Below are 15,562 nucleotides of genomic sequence, written 5' to 3' on the forward strand. Positions count from 1 at the left end.
CAACTCTTGAGAAGGATTGTGTTATAGATAACGCTGTTTGAAGTCATGGCCAGTGGACCGTCTGACAATTTTTACAACACCATTTCCTCAAAGCTGAAATCTGCAAGAAAACAAATCTCTTTGTGCTAATGGCCCGCGATCGTTTCCCACTCACTTTGCAGGCACACTCGGGTCCGATCAGCTCCACCGTGCCCGCTGAGTTACATTCCTTGCCCTCCGGCACGCAGGAGCTGCCCAAGTTCTGTGGCTCGCCCACGTACTGCGGTGAGCAGGTCTCGCACTGGCGCCCATCGTAGCCCGGCGGACAGTTGTCGCAGGTGACCAAGCCGTCGCTGTCCAGGTAACACGTAGGCGAGAACCTGATGAGGAAAAACAATTTACCTTTGGTTTTTGACCTCAAAAGTCTGACCTTTGAATTCGCATTTTGATAAAGGTGTACCAAACATGAAAAAAGGAATTAGAAATATTTTGAGTGGGTTAGAAAGTTGGCTTCAGAAGAGACTTTAAAAGCTACATCTGAAAGTTATACACAACAAATACTCCTAAGGAAAGCCATTCATAAGTGGCTTCTGCTGCATCCCTAGATGTATAGTGTTCAAAGCCACAGCCAATTGATTTGGACATGGACTTCAAAACTACAGGAATCAATGCTCTCAGCTGTGAAAAGTAAAACAACTCTGTCTCTGTCAAGATAAGATGCATTTATGATGAACAAAGGCATTTGGGTTTGAGCACATCAAGTTTAACATTGGTCACATGCGCCCTGTGCCATTCTCATTTCTGAACCAGTGCAAATGACAACAGACTTGCACACTCACTGGTTGGGGTCGACTGTCAGTGGGCAAGGGCAGGGCAGGCAGGGTATGGACGACAGGGGGTCACCATAGTAACCCTCGGCACACTGGTCGCACTGGTCCCCGGCTGTATTGGCCCGACAGTTGATACAGACACCTGTCTCCGGATCACACTGGTATGAATAGCGGTTACATTCACAGGGCTCGCACGTCCCAAGGTAGCGGTTGTTGCGGACACGGTAATAGCCAGAGGCACATTCCTGGGAAACAGAGCGGCCAGATTGGAGAAAATTTTGGTCCTGATAAAAAAACAGCTAACATTTAGTACTGGGACCCTAAAAAACAAGACTAACAACCTCAAAATGGTGACACTCTCCAGCTGAAATCTGACCACGGCCAACAGATTAGAAAAACAAGTGAGAACACAGGAATCCAGACATGGCTTATCTTTTTCTCGTCTCACAGAAAAATATGGATAAACTTTGTACTAAAATTATAGGAGGCTGTCTATTTGTAAAACTCTCGGGGAAGTTGTTTGTCAGGGAGCTTCAATAATCCTCCAAAATCTCATCCCAGGTTGCAAATAAGGGCAGAGAGTCTGCACTTAAAGAGCACCTCTAAGGAAAACATGTTTTCTCCGATTATATTTGTTCAAATAAATATGGAAGCATCCAAACTGAATGCAGTGTCATTGTCTACATGGCTCAACTATTACAAGTTTAAAAGGGTTTTTTTCTGTTCGTGCCAAGATGCGAATTCTGAATGTAGATTGCGTCATTCTGCGAAAACGAGGGGAACCCTCACCCTGTGTTCGTAGCAGATAAACCCTTGTGCATGCCAAACAATGGCTACATGCATTATTTGGTATGCACAGGGTTTATCCACTACGAACACAGAGCGAGGACTCCCCTTGTTTTTTTCGATGCTTCCGTATTTATTTGAACAGATAAAACCCGAGAAATCATGTCTTCCTTAGAGGTGCTCTATAAAGCCCCATGACGAATCAGCTGAAATTTATCAACTGGGTTTGCAGCATTATGACAGGCTCGGGACTTTAATTCAGAGGGGGGCAAGTCCTGGCAGCGTATAAAATTTTTAGGCAAAACGTTTTGAGAATATCATCAAAAATTGTTAGAACCCTCAAAGACAAAGCTCAATCCACTTCGTTCACAAAGTACAGTGCTGGGTTCATGGCTTTCTCGGGGCAGATCTAGGTTTGAGGATCCCCTCCTTTGTGCCCAGGGCACCCAGTAACTTGCCGACCTTCCATCCTAGGAGCAGATTAATGCTGAATAACCCCCAGGAGTGATGGCCACGGCTCATTTATAGCAGCAGGTGGTGTACACTCACAAGAATGGGTATCTCCAATTCTCTGATCTCCATCTACGAAGGTGCATACGCCCAAGGGCGCTGAGGCCTGTTGCCACCCACATGGACAATATGAGTCAAAGGTGCCACAGCTACTTTGGAGATTGGACCTTGTACAGACATTGCACAATCTTTTAAAATGTCCCCCACATGGCAATACTAGTAAAGGGGGAGGGGCACTTCACCTCCCCCCTCCATCTCAGCTGTAATCTGTATTTTAATCTGGTACATGCATAGAGACCTCCATGAATTGTTACAGCTCCAATGAACTAACACCATCATTCCATGAGTCAGTAGCTTTCCCAATGTGCTGATCGATGAAAATTGAAGGACTCTATGCACCCTGCATCAAAAGTTGAACTCTTTATGAGAGAAATGGTGAGTTCATTTTTTCAAAGTGGTGCCAAAATGAGCCCCCCCATCACTTTATAGACCCATAAAGGCTAAGCCATAAAAATGGATGACATTAAAAATGTGTTGATGTTTGGGATTAACTGAACCTGTTCTGGTTTTATAAACCTTAGTTTGTGTTACTCTAGAATGTATCTTATCAGATCTTTTCCCTTCCATCCTTTCTTCCATGTTGTAACTAGCTCTGACAACCAGGTGTGCATCCTTTTCAAAGTTTACAGACAGATCATGTGAAATTTAGACTGATGGCCCAATCTGGCGGTCGCACAGCAACTTGAGGTTGTCTATCATCACCGGATTAGCCAGTTAATCATCACATGCTCTGCCATTTTGCAATTTCCTGTGACAACCATCTGACTTTCCTTTCCAAAAGGCACAGAAACAAGAGAAAAATGAGCTGATGTTTCCGAATTCTGGCCTAGTGCCTGCTCTCGCAGACATGTAGGGACACAAATTTGCTTTGTCCTTCATCACGCCATCCTGTGCTCCCATTCTCAATGTTCCGCTTAAACCCTCTAAAAATCATTTTCGCAATACTTGTCACTTGCACTTGTCTGTGTGCTCCTGAAGAATGCATCTGATGTTCCAACTGCACCTACTCAAAAGTGAAGCCTGTCGCAGGTCATTCCATGACATCAATGCACACACGCAAAGTTAACCTTATCAGTCCTAACACAGGCGTAATGTTGGGTGCTTCATTCTCAAATAACCTTGCCTTTAAGGAATACCTCAATATAATTCAAACTGAACCACAAATGGACACACTGTTTGCAACCTACCTCGCAGGACTGGCCAGCATATCCCGGTGGGCATTCGCATTTCTCCACCATGAAGGCCTCTTCACCGCCATTGTTCTCTGGCTGGGCCTCGTCCAAGTAAACATTGGAGAGACTGGGAAGGTCCGAGAAAACAGAAAAACCAAAGTTAGAACGCTCGAGGTCAGATTATCCAATAGGCACTGTGCCTAGGGTCTAAAAAACGTTGGAGGGCCTGCAAAACTACCACAGGTATGCTATGAAAAGGCAAACACCCAACACTTTCACGCAAAACAGATAAGTTTTTTTGTAAAAGCTTCAAACCAGCTTATTCACAGCTTCCTCATTCACAGTTTACTCCAGCTAAGCAGCGACATGAAATGCTAGGCTCAAGCACAAAGTACCTTAGACACAGAAGTAAATATCAATCACTGATGCCCCAGGCCTACGGAAAACTGGTGCCTAGGGCAAAACGGAAACCCTTGATCATTCCGTGAACACACTTCAGTTTTTGGTCACAAATTTGGTCAACTTAGGCTGCAGTAATTATTTCAGAAGCCCACCTTGACAGACCAAGCAGGATATGAAACTGATGCCAGATACCTGTCACAGGTGCCAAAGATGACGGAACAATTTGGCCAATGATCAATTGCTGCTAAACAAAATCTTTATTTGTTAAGCAAAATTGTGGGTCCCCACTACTCCAAAAATTGTCGGCATGACTTCACAAACTCACCGGAGAGCCTCTGTAGTGATTTCCTGTACCTATAAACCTCTTCTAAGCTGTCATTATTGGTTATAAGTTAAATGTAAATCCCATTAAACTTTTCTTCAATTCCAGAAATATAAAAAAAATCAAATTGTTGGAGCAATGAATTTCCAGTTTTGCACTTCAGCGAAAATTTAAAATGTGTATGTGTGTGCAGTACCATGGGCATGCCCGAACAAGTCCAAAAGTTTATAAGACCGAGCAGGCTGGCTGTCAGTCTCCAACTACAGACGCTGACGACAAGGTGAACTTTATTACCACGTCAAAACTGGTCACCCGATTTGTCTTGATTTCTTTTTCCAGTGGGTCACATGTACAGCTGACTCATGCCCGGGAGAAATAGCAGAGGCAAACTTGTGATGCATAACGAAATCGATTTTTGAAAAAAAAACATTAATCATGCAAGTTGAGACTTTCAATCCGGCAGGGGATACTCACCTCGTGTCTCTGAGGTTGGTGTTGTAAGAGGCCCTGATGACAAAGGTGTCCACATCCTGTAGGACCATCATGAGGTCTTCCCTGGTAGCCTGCGTCTGCTGGTCACCCACCACCCTCATCCAGCCATCCTGTGGAGACAACAGTAGTTGTCAAACGTCACCCCTGAAAGAAGAGCTAATGGACTTTTCTTTTTATTTGTTCTGGGTATGGAGACAGATCACATGCTGTAGAAGAGCTACAGAGTACCGACGTGAACATGTCATGCACACGTGTGTATTAGGCATTAGTGCGCGAACCATCGTGTGAACCAACACGCGCATGTACTCCATTTCCTGGTTCTAAATGATGTCACACCTTGATACTCTTTAAGAGTCAGCCAGCTACTGACTCTGCTAGATTAAAGGGGAAATAATAAAGAGAGGTGAATTGCATCAGAGCAAATCCAAGGTCCCTTGACTAAGTTTGGACCCACATGGGGTCAACAGACCAACTTCAGTTTTTCAATGGACGGAGAGGAAAGGGAAGTGGGGGGAAGGGATTAATTTCAAAAATGGTCGCAGAGCACAAACATGTACACGTAAAGATCACCGGTCTTGCGCCTATAACCGCGATTTTAAAAAGCGTGGGTAAGCAATAAGTAGATGGCAGTGCATTCAGTGCGAATTGCACGTGACGCACTGGGAATGCATGTATTTGTTTACATGTGCTTTGAAAATATGTTTCCTTTTTTATTCTTTGGTACTGCTATCTCTTCTTTTCAAATGTTGCAACCGCATTGTTTCGAATCTGCATGGGCCAGATTAAGTAAACAGAGGATATTTTTTCAAAATCGAAAAATGGCTTCATCAGACCTGTCAACCTCTTGAATAACAAAACTGTTTTCTGAAAATTCAAAAGTCGTTTTTTTTTTCATTAAAAAATCACATTTTGCAAACAAAGAACATAGGCCTAATCCTCCGTGTGATCGTTTTGACCACTTGTCTGGATTGGGTTTAGTCCGACTAACTCGGACTAGATTACATAAGCACTTCTGCTTGCATAAAATAATCACATGAGAAATGCACTATCGATGTTGAAGAGTGAAATGGCCCTATTCCCACCTGAATTGATCGCGTTTTAAAATTTGAAATCTTTAAGTGCACGTCGCAAGCCCAGGCTTTAGGATTTTTTCACCTGCTCGCTGGCTGGCTGTAAAATGTCTCCATTCTTTTTTCTATTTCTGCAGATTTTTAACACGAGGATCGGTCTTGTCAAATATTGCATCCAAATCAGACCCTTTTACAGGTGTTGCTCTGACATGTTGATGGGTCTATGTGCAAAACTTGTTGTGAAATCTCTTAAAAACGACGCACACAGAACCTGTAAAAGCTGTGCAATAATGTACGACATAATTTCCTTTGCCCCACACCAGTTGCCATGAGGCTCTCTATCACACAGAAAGCAGCAAAATTAGTAAACTTATTTCAAGCCGCAAATTCATGGTGGCCGTGAAACGTGCGCTACATAAAATACTGGAGATTATTTGTCACAACTTCTACTGATGTACAAGTGGCTTCAAAGAGTCCCACTAATGCAACATGAATATTATATTTTGTAGGAAGCCAATCACAATATAATGTCAGGTGGTTGCCGGATGCTGTTTACACCCGAGGTTTGTACACATGCGTTCATACCCTGTACGCACGTACATGTACACTGTACATGTACCTGTGCAAATGTTCAAGGCTGTGTATTTTTAACATAACGTGCACTCGCAACCGTTGAACTACAATTTCAATCGTCAAAACCCACATTTTATGGGGGAGAAAATGTACGATCGTATTTTCAAAAATTTCCAATAGGAAATACGACTAAATCGTACTAGTTGGCGGGTCTGTTTCATAGAAGTTTATGGCTAAATATGTGGGTCAATTTGCCCACACTTTTGGATTTAGTCGGGTGCTGTCTCGGCTACAGTACTCGCCATTGATTTGAATAGTAGCTGTCTGTCTATGGGTCTATATGTCTGTGTGGCAGTGGCTCACCTCAACCAGCTGCACGCTGACTTCATTGAAGCGTGACTCCTCCATGCTCCGGCCCACGACGTAGGCCAGCTGGATACCGTTTCCTTCCAGGATGATGTCCGGCGTGAGGTCAGCGGCTATCGGCACGCCGCCGGTGTCAACAGTGAAGCGGATACGATACTGGAAGTTGCCACCATAGCTGGTCAGCTGAAATAGAGCGGAGGCGAGGAGATTTACAGCCAGTTCCACCTTGTATGTATGCTTCGATCCATTTAGTGAGACTTTGTTTTCAAAATTCCACGAGTGACAAAATTTAACTTAAAAAACAGGCCCAAACAACATCGGCTGTGTCAGATTTATTGCAGTCATAAATACCTGACATCAAAACTCTACAATAGCAATTTATGTATTATGAAATGGTCTTTGCAGAGAGATAATTTAAAGATTCACTTTGTTAACGCTTCTGAAACGAGCTGAGGGACTGCTGTTTATTCCTTACAAATGCTGGTTTCAAGCTGCTCCGTGAGCTCCTTTGGTACTGTGCCATCTATTTGCAAGAGTTAAGTCGGGGAAGGGGCTGGTCGATGTGCATGAAAAGTGTGCAAATCGGGGCACTGAATTTTTATATGAATGAGCACAAAAACCCAGAGTGCTGTAGGGCTTAGAAAATTTATGTATCAAGCAAAAATCTACGGGGCACAGGTCACCTGCAGTATACTTAGCATGAATTTTTGGCCAGTGGACTGTTTTGCTGAGCAAATATTTTCAGCAAATTTCAGAGAGCAATGGTGCTGAAACGGTCTTTATGACTGCACGATGTATTGTGCTTTAAATAATGCCGAGATTGAAGTTACAGATGATAAGCAAAGACCACAACATAAAGGGAGTTTGAAAGAGAAACACGACCATCTCACTTTGTTGCCGAGAAGTTGGCCAGGCAGCACCCAGTAGTAGTCTCCAGCCGGTAGTCGGCGGTTCAGCTCCAGTACGGTCACCTCCTCCGTGCTGGGATTCACCTGGATGAAACTTTCGTCCACTGTGGTGATTGAACCATCTACGCGCGAGCGAGAACCAATCAGGATGCCCCGGGGATCATTGTTGCTGAAGACCAAGGACGTCTGGGTAATCAAACACCAACATTTTTGTTACCCCTCCCATTTCATTACTTTTGAATAATTCATGAGGGCTCAAAGACGACGACTTGGAATTTATTCATTTATGCAAACTGACTAACCTGGGTGCGATAGTAGCTGCTTCCTGTGCACCTGTCCGTGATGTCAAAGCAGAAGCAGTCAATACATTCGTCTGGAACTTCAGCAGCCTTGTTGAAGACTGACCCTGTGCAGATGCCCTCAGGGGCTGTATGGAAAAGAGCAACATGAATATCCATTACCTAGACTAAATATTTATAAAAAGCACAGAGAAAACAGAATTTATTATTGAGTTGACTATTAATTCACAGCACGCATCGTAATTCTTACATCCATATGATGACTGTTGGCCAGCAAAATAGATCACAAAATTGTAATTCATAAAAGAAAGTTGTGGATCGAAGAGATATCTGTGCCAACAAAGTAGCTGAAAGTCAATCAAATTACTGCACATCCACACACACCCCCTGTGGATCCACAAAATGACCACTGATTTACACACCTGGAAATCCACAAGATGGCTGTGGATCCAACAAACAGTCAGCAGACCAAAACAACACCTGCTGATCCATCCACAACACAGATGTTTATGCTTAGCAGCGTGAATTCAGCTACTGCTCCACAAGATTGCCACCAAAGAGCCACGAGAGCTCCAAATCTCCTTTAATTGGCCACAGAAATCCACAAGCGGGACAAAGAGTAGAGGAGGGAAAACTTACGAATGATAATCAAGATGGCGTCCGGGATGGCGAAGAGGTAGCCGATGCTGTTCATGGCCTCACAGGTGTACGCTCCCTGGTCACTCTCTTGGACATTGTAAATGGTCAGTGTGCCTCGGCCGTTCTCACTCACCACCACAACCTGCAGATTCAAAACAGCATTTTCATATCAAACAGATTCTGCTTGGTGAAGGAAAATTTTATTCAGTTTCTGGGGATGCTTGTTGTAAGCATCGATTTTACCTTTGACGGATCTGGAAGCGGACCCCAGTTGAACCGCCAGGAGATGATGGGAACCGGGTTGCCGAGTGCGATGCAGGTCAGGACGACCGTTGCACCCTCTGTGACGGTCATGGGCGTGAAAGGAGACTGTGTCACCTGGGGTGGGGCTGGAATGACAATGATGACAAGTCACGATATGCTAGAGTCACAGAGTGCATCAGCCTTGAGAACAAGGCTACTATAACACCTGTTTACTGCAGCCTACAAAGGAGAGTGAGGCATTTTCTCAAAGCTCACGTTGGAAAGGTAAAGAGTACGAATTTGTGACTGATTTCAGACTGAATAAGCACAGAACCTGTGCAGTATTGTTTCCATTATTTACCTGTGTTTAAATACATACACCTATATAACTAAAAACACCTGAGATTTATTAAATGCTTTTATCTCTTTTGGGTGAAGAGGCAAAGTATTTTTCAGCTCTCCATCATGAAGAGGTCAGCAAAGGGATGAGGAAACAGAATTTGGTACAAGAATTGAGCATAAAAGCCCCCATTTCAATTTTATTGTAAAAACCTACAGTATTAGGTAGTAACTGAGAAAAAGACCTTATTCCACGGTAAACCATATTTGTGTTCCCTGAATTTATCATACTCAGTGCAATCTGATAAATGAAGGTGGTGCCAGACTATGTGGCTAGGGCCTGAACTCACATGCATGTATGCCCATAGAGTCATGTGTAAATTTAAGCTGCGTCCAAGAAACTAGGACGAGACCTTCATGCACAATCCAAAGTATTGTCACTTACAGCATGCGATCTCGTCTGAACGGTCCTCGCAGTCAAAGTCGTTGTCGCACTGGTATGCCTTGGGGATGCACTGCGTGGTGACCGTGTTCAAACACTGGAACTCGGTGGAGGAACATGGGGCACCAGGCGGGGCCACGGCTGTTGAGGAACCAGTGGGAGGAAAACTGTACATTAGCTTTCACTTGACAGGCGTTGATTGCTAATAGCAAGGCACAACACAGTGCCGGCAAGTAAGTTCCAGAAAGAAGTATTTGGTGGATTTCATCTGAGCCAAAACTAATGCCAATGCTGCGCCCATGACTTATGTTGAGAACCTTTGCCTACTTCATCAGCAAAGATCAAGAGAAATACAGTAAATACAGCAACCATATATGAGGCTACTATATTAGCAGATCTACTATGTTGCTACTACCTGCTAACCACATAGGAGCCTTTTCACCTTGCATGAGAGAGAAATTCACTGCACGACAAGTGTCATCATCCAAACTATGGAAATAAGATAACAATGAGCAAACAACAGATCTGTACTTCATCAGTGTGTCAACAATTGTCAATTCGGAATGAGATCTGAGTCTATAAATGTAAGTGTGGGAAAAAAGACTACTCACGGCAATTCAGTTCTTCACTTCCATCTTCACAATCAAAATCACCGTCACAGACCCAGATCTTCTGGATGCAGAAACCGCTGGCACACCGGTACTCGTTAGGCTCGCAACCAACCGAAGCTGGAAAAGAAAAGGCCAATATTCAAAAGCCACAAATGCTGAAACGAATAGCTAAGGAAACCACCACGCAAAGGAGTGAACTAGCTGAGAATCTCTCACTTGCGCCCTGACGGCAGGTAAAATGAGTTTACTGAAGTTGGTCAACAAGTTGAATGCCTTTGATCCTGTATAAAACTTTAAAATCATGCAGCTGGTTTGGAAGGGTTCTTCAGGATGCGGGTGGAGACCAGACACACCTACTTGATAGTTAATCTATGCCCCTTGGTGCTTTAGGCATGACAAATGTGCCTTGAATGTCCTGATCAATGGAGGATTTGGAGGGAGGGGAAACACTGTTACTCACGACAGCTTTGTTCATCAGAGCCATCGCTACAATCCAGAGCTCCATCACAACGGTACTGGAGCGGTATGCACTCGCCGTTTTGACAGGTTGCCTGAGTTGGCAAGCAACGTTGAGGGCCCTCGGTGGTCGTTGTTGTAGGGAGCGGAGAAGGGGTGACAGCTTCAGTAGGGAACCAAAACAAATACTCGTTACTGCTGGGTCTTTTAGTCCACTTCTACTTACATCCCTGAGCAGTTTCATTGTATCCAAGTAGATCATTCAAGATAAGACCTGAAGGCTTTCATGGTGAAAGAAACTAGATGAGTAAAACGATTACGGTTGCACCATGTACCAATCTCTTTCTTAAGCATGTGTGGTTCTGAGAGTTATTCCTCGGTTCTTCTCAGAACCACAAATACTCAAGAAAGAGATTGATGCAACCGCAATTGTTTTACTCATCTAGATCATTCCTGCTAATGATCTAGATGACTTCTGATCTGCTAAGCTAATCCTCTAGAGAATGGTTGGGACAACAAAAACAAGAATATTTTGGTTGAACTAATAAAAGTTGAATGGATGGAGCACATCATGTTCCTTTGTATCAGGAATCCAAGCTGCTTTGGCGATGTCAGTTACCAGGAAATGTGGTATCAGAAACATGTGAGCTGGAGTGAATTTTTGATGTGAAAGCTGGAGACATCACAGGCTTTTATGGAAATAACTTCTGTGTGACTGAAGTTGAAATCACCGAATCATTCGAACAAGGTCATTTGAAAGCTGAGTGACTTTTTTGTGAAAAGCAAAAAGCTGATAAAGGTTTTCAATGCAAGAGTTTCTGGAGACACACAGTGCAGCATGGCCGAGACCCACCAAAAAGAGCCGTTTGTCGAGTAAGTTCAAGTCATTGACTGGGTTCGCATGCCCCTTTAAGGTGGGTTAGTAGCAAGGCGGTGGTTCTGAAGAGGCCCAGTTCACAGCAGCGTGTTTGGGTGGATTTGGACGGTGTTATTACACGCTTGATTTGCTACCAATAGCTGTGAAGTGTACACACAGCCACTGGCTGCTGGGAATTCCTCCCACCACCACAGACCTACCTATCAAAGGAGGGTCAAGCTTACGCCGAGTCAATTTGTTTGATCCAAAAGATTTAAGAAAGTAGGTCAAGGGGGAGTGCACAACACAAACAGAAATGTCAGACTACTGCAATGTGGATTCCAGAGATTAGTTGTCCCTTTCAAGAAGGCAAGGTTCTAGACCAAATTCCCATTAAAAAAGGGTTTCGACATTAGTAACCCTAACAGTCATAAATCCTTCGATTTCAATATGATTTTACATACACCATGGGCCAAGGTTCTAGACCAAATTCCCATTAAAAAAAGGGTTTAGACATAAGTAACCTTAACAGTCATAAATCCTTCGATTTCAATATGATTTTATATACATCATGGGGGTTAGGACTAATTAGTGGATGGAATGAAGGCCTGGATAAAGTAGACTTTTGTGAGCAGAAACCTGTAAATATTACAGTTGCAGTCACCAGAATAGGTGAAAATCAGTACAAGGTGAAAAAACAAGTTACAAATTTACAACAGCTCAAATCCAGATTTCATTTTTCTGCAAAGAGCAAATCACTATTGCCCATAGTTTCACAGCCCTTTGAATGAATAAAAATGCATACTACAGTAATAACAGGGGAAAACAGCAAATTACATGGGTAAGGCTTTGCACAACACGTTCTCATATATCTTCCAATGGCAATGACATCAAATAGATACAACTAGTTATGAAACCATGTTCAATTTATTGGCATATTCAAATGTATTACAGAAGCACGGCTTAATTCCAGGACATGCATGTATAAAGGAAACCACCTTTTTTTAATCGAGGAAGGGGAAAACTTTGACGGAAGTCATTGACTGGATCTTAGAGCTATCAAAACATTGTCTAGCCAATAACTTCCTCTGACAACGTCTTTTATGTGCAGCACACAGCACACGGCCTGCAAAGGTTTATTGTAAAAATAAAAAAACAAAACAAGTCCGTCACAAATACAAAATCAGACACACTCACGCCTTTGTGCTTCTGCGGTTATTTCCAGTGGCCTGTTTTGACGAGACGGTATGGGAAATCCATGGGCCCAAGCTTTGAGCATGCACAGAGCATAATATTTCCTGGGAGCCTTTTTGTTTTGTTGGCGGGTCTCTGTCCCAGTTTTCTCTTGAGAACCATTTTAAAACAAGCCATGGACCTGTTTGCTTGCCAGAGATTTACAACGCATCACACATCATCCAATTTATAGCAGACTCAACCGCCTGATTTCAAGGTGCTGAAGAAACTTGCCAGGCCTACTCAAAAAGTACAAGGTTAGAATAGCTTGCAAGTTGCTCCAATGCAAGTTCACCTTCAAATGGAAAGATGAGATATAAACATGAATGGAATGCCCAGGGCTGCGTGCTAAGCAGAAAAAAAGGGGGTAGCCCCCTAAGCGCAGAAAATATCATGCTTAGTGAAATCATGTTACCAGCCCAGATGTCATGTGATTGCATGCTGCCAGTACGTGACTGGTTCACAGATGAGGTTTGCCTGACATGGAAGTTTGGCAAGCAATATTTGATAGTTAGCACCTGAAATGTAATGGGAAACAGGGAAAACATCTTTTCACCCTGAAGCTGAGCAGCAGACCTCCCTGTCTGAGTGGCAAACAAAGCATCTGTGCTGCAAAAGCACCACCTTCATCAATTTCATTCCAGTGCAGGTTGTTTGAGTTCGCACAAAAACGCTGGAGCACTGATGTTAACAAATTTCACCTTCACACCTTGTGGAGTATTACAGTCACCTGGCCCATTAGTAATGCAAAATCGGCAGCACCCCCCCTCTGCCTATCCATTTCAAAAGAAGTATTCTGTGACACGGTGCTTAATCTTATTTTTAAAAAGCCCAGAATGCAATCAGCATGTTGGATGTTAACTTTTGTCAGGGGTGGGAGAGGGGTTGAAGTTCTATTCACATTCCCAGAAATTCTTGTGGATTAGGGGTCTGATGTCTGGACAATTCCAGAGATCAGCCGGCTGCAACCTTTTAACAAACTCACTCAGATTGTTGGCTGCAGGTGACAATCCCTCGAGGCCAAAAAGCCTGATTAGTTTTTTTTTCTGAGGGACCAGGGCCCCAAAACTTGCACTGCATGTTGCATTTCTGTACCATGAGTAGGGAACAATTCACCACCGAGATGAAAAGGACGATCAAAATCCTCATGACTCATGAACTGTTCGCAAATTTTTTTCCCATGCGTCTGTTGGAGTTATTCTCCGTATAAACTTTCCCATTCCAAACCAATGAGGCTCAACAGGTTGAGTTTATTCAAAGTTCAGCTGCACCATTTGCAGTCAACCAATAAAATGTCATGTCTGACAGGAACAAACAAATCCTGCTGGAAACGTGAATCGGACTAGCTGGGGAGGGATTGGACAGAGTACCGAAGACGTTAGCTAGCAATGGATAAGAGAGTCTGACGCAACATCACGCAGAAGAAATCAAGCAGTCTTCTGCCATAAATGCATGGGTTGGATGGCACAAGTGCAAGAATATAAAAGGACGGTACTCAGTCATGGGTGTCAATTAAAAAAATGCCTTTGATAAACAACTCATTTTGAGTTTAATTGTCTTCTGAGTCCAATATCAATGAGTATTAAACTAACACTCGATCCAAACCTTGAATTTTTTTTAAGCAATGGATAGAGCTTGGAAATCCCTTGCTGGAGCTAAGCAAAGGGGAATAATATGAAGCATCAGGCAGAGGGGTGGGGATTGAGGTTGGCAATGACTGTTACATGTTCCCCCCACCGTTGACAAGTCAATACCGAAACCTTTTAATCACAGCAATGACTCGCTCATTTGTGGGGGTGAGAGAGCGATGATGAAGAAGTTGATGTGAGCGCGACAGTGAATTCCGAGCACTAGCCTGAGTAACACATCTGTACCTCTCGTGATAATCACGAAGAAGAAACAGGACGCGGTGTTGCCGCTCGAGTCTGCAAAGATATACTTGACTTTGCTCTTGCCCAGCTCAAACCGTGACGAGTCCGGCCAGTGGGTCTGTAAGACTTCCACTGGCTTCTGGCTGTCATCGGAGGCCGTGGGCTCCACCCATGATACAGTTTTGTCAATCGCCCCGGGCTCGAGGGTCTCAAATATGTCGTCGAGGCAACCAGTGATCACTGGCGGGGTGTTGTCCTCGGCTGTTTAACAAGTAAAAGGGTGGGACACAGTGGCTTTATATTCTAGGTTCAAACGGTAATACGGCAACCATACAAGGAGAAAATATTTTGGAAAGGCCACGTTACTCGAGGCTTCATTTCCAAAATTTTCCATGTTTCCACTCAATGCAAAAATCCTGCAAGTCTCCACTAATCTATGATCCATATATGTATCACTAACCACAAGTCACATTACGTTAAGGACAAACAGAAAAATGCACATTTTCAAATGGAACATCACTGTATGTTTTCTTTGAAAAACACAAAACAAACAAAACTGCTCTTCAGGGTTAGTTGGTCATCAGGGGTGAAATTAATACAAATCACTAAGGGCCCAATTGATTTTTTAGAAATGCCACAATGGTTGAGTAAATATTGAATATTCCAATTTGTAGACATGAAAGAACATATGATAGTTCACCGCCCCCAAAACCACAGGAGTCAGATCCATCGTACCTTGTTGAATCTGAACAACGAAATCACAGGTTGCCCGGTTCCCGCTAGGGTCAGTGAAGTAATACACGACTCTGGTCGGACCCAGTGCAAACCTCGAGGAGGGGGCGTGGGTGCGGGCCACACGTACCTCTCCGCCATCGTCTCGGGCTACAGGTTCATCCCACGTTGCCACTCCTTCACTCTCACCGGGGCTCGCAAAGCCAAATACATTGCGCGGACAACCAATGATTTCGGGCGGTGTCCTGTCCACCTCTACCAATTAATGTTTAATGGGCATTCAACAACTGCACCTTTAAACAAAATTATCTACATGCACTTCCACATGCAATATTTTACATATTAAATCAAAGCAACACCGATACAACTTC

General features: G+C 43.6%; 1 protein-coding gene across 11 annotated transcripts in view; it reads right to left on the reverse strand.

Moving 5' to 3' along the window:
• hspg2 (heparan sulfate proteoglycan 2) overlaps positions 1-15,562 on the reverse strand; it is a 111,885-nt gene that overhangs the window by 40,391 nt on the left and 55,932 nt on the right. For 5 of the 11 annotated variants that reach the window (XM_087147083.1, XM_087147088.1, XM_022234772.2 and 2 more), the window contains 12 exons: positions 10,504-10,662; positions 10,044-10,160; positions 9,436-9,573; positions 8,652-8,797; positions 8,409-8,550; positions 7,773-7,897; positions 7,453-7,656; positions 6,560-6,745; positions 4,536-4,663; positions 3,353-3,464; positions 819-1,054; positions 155-359 (listed from right to left, as the gene is read on the reverse strand). In XM_087147083.1, coding sequence (XP_087003209.1) covers positions 155-359; positions 819-1,054; positions 3,353-3,464; positions 4,536-4,663; positions 6,560-6,745; positions 7,453-7,656; positions 7,773-7,897; positions 8,409-8,550; positions 8,652-8,797; positions 9,436-9,573; positions 10,044-10,160; positions 10,504-10,662 — 1,898 coding nt within the window. Of the gene's footprint in view, positions 1-154; positions 360-818; positions 1,055-3,352; positions 3,465-4,535; positions 4,664-6,559; positions 6,746-7,452; positions 7,657-7,772; positions 7,898-8,408; positions 8,551-8,651; positions 8,798-9,435; positions 9,574-10,043; positions 10,161-10,503; positions 10,663-14,462; positions 14,721-15,194; positions 15,447-15,562 lie in introns of all 11 variants that reach the window. The other 6 variants (XM_087147081.1, XM_022234768.2, XM_087147082.1 and 3 more) reach the window with 2 other exon arrangements.

This window comes from Acanthaster planci, linkage group LG16 (genome assembly GCF_054643075.1).
Source record: "Acanthaster planci isolate LZ-2023a linkage group LG16, COTS_SCS, whole genome shotgun sequence".
NCBI lineage: Eukaryota > Metazoa > Echinodermata > Asteroidea > Valvatida > Acanthasteridae > Acanthaster > Acanthaster planci.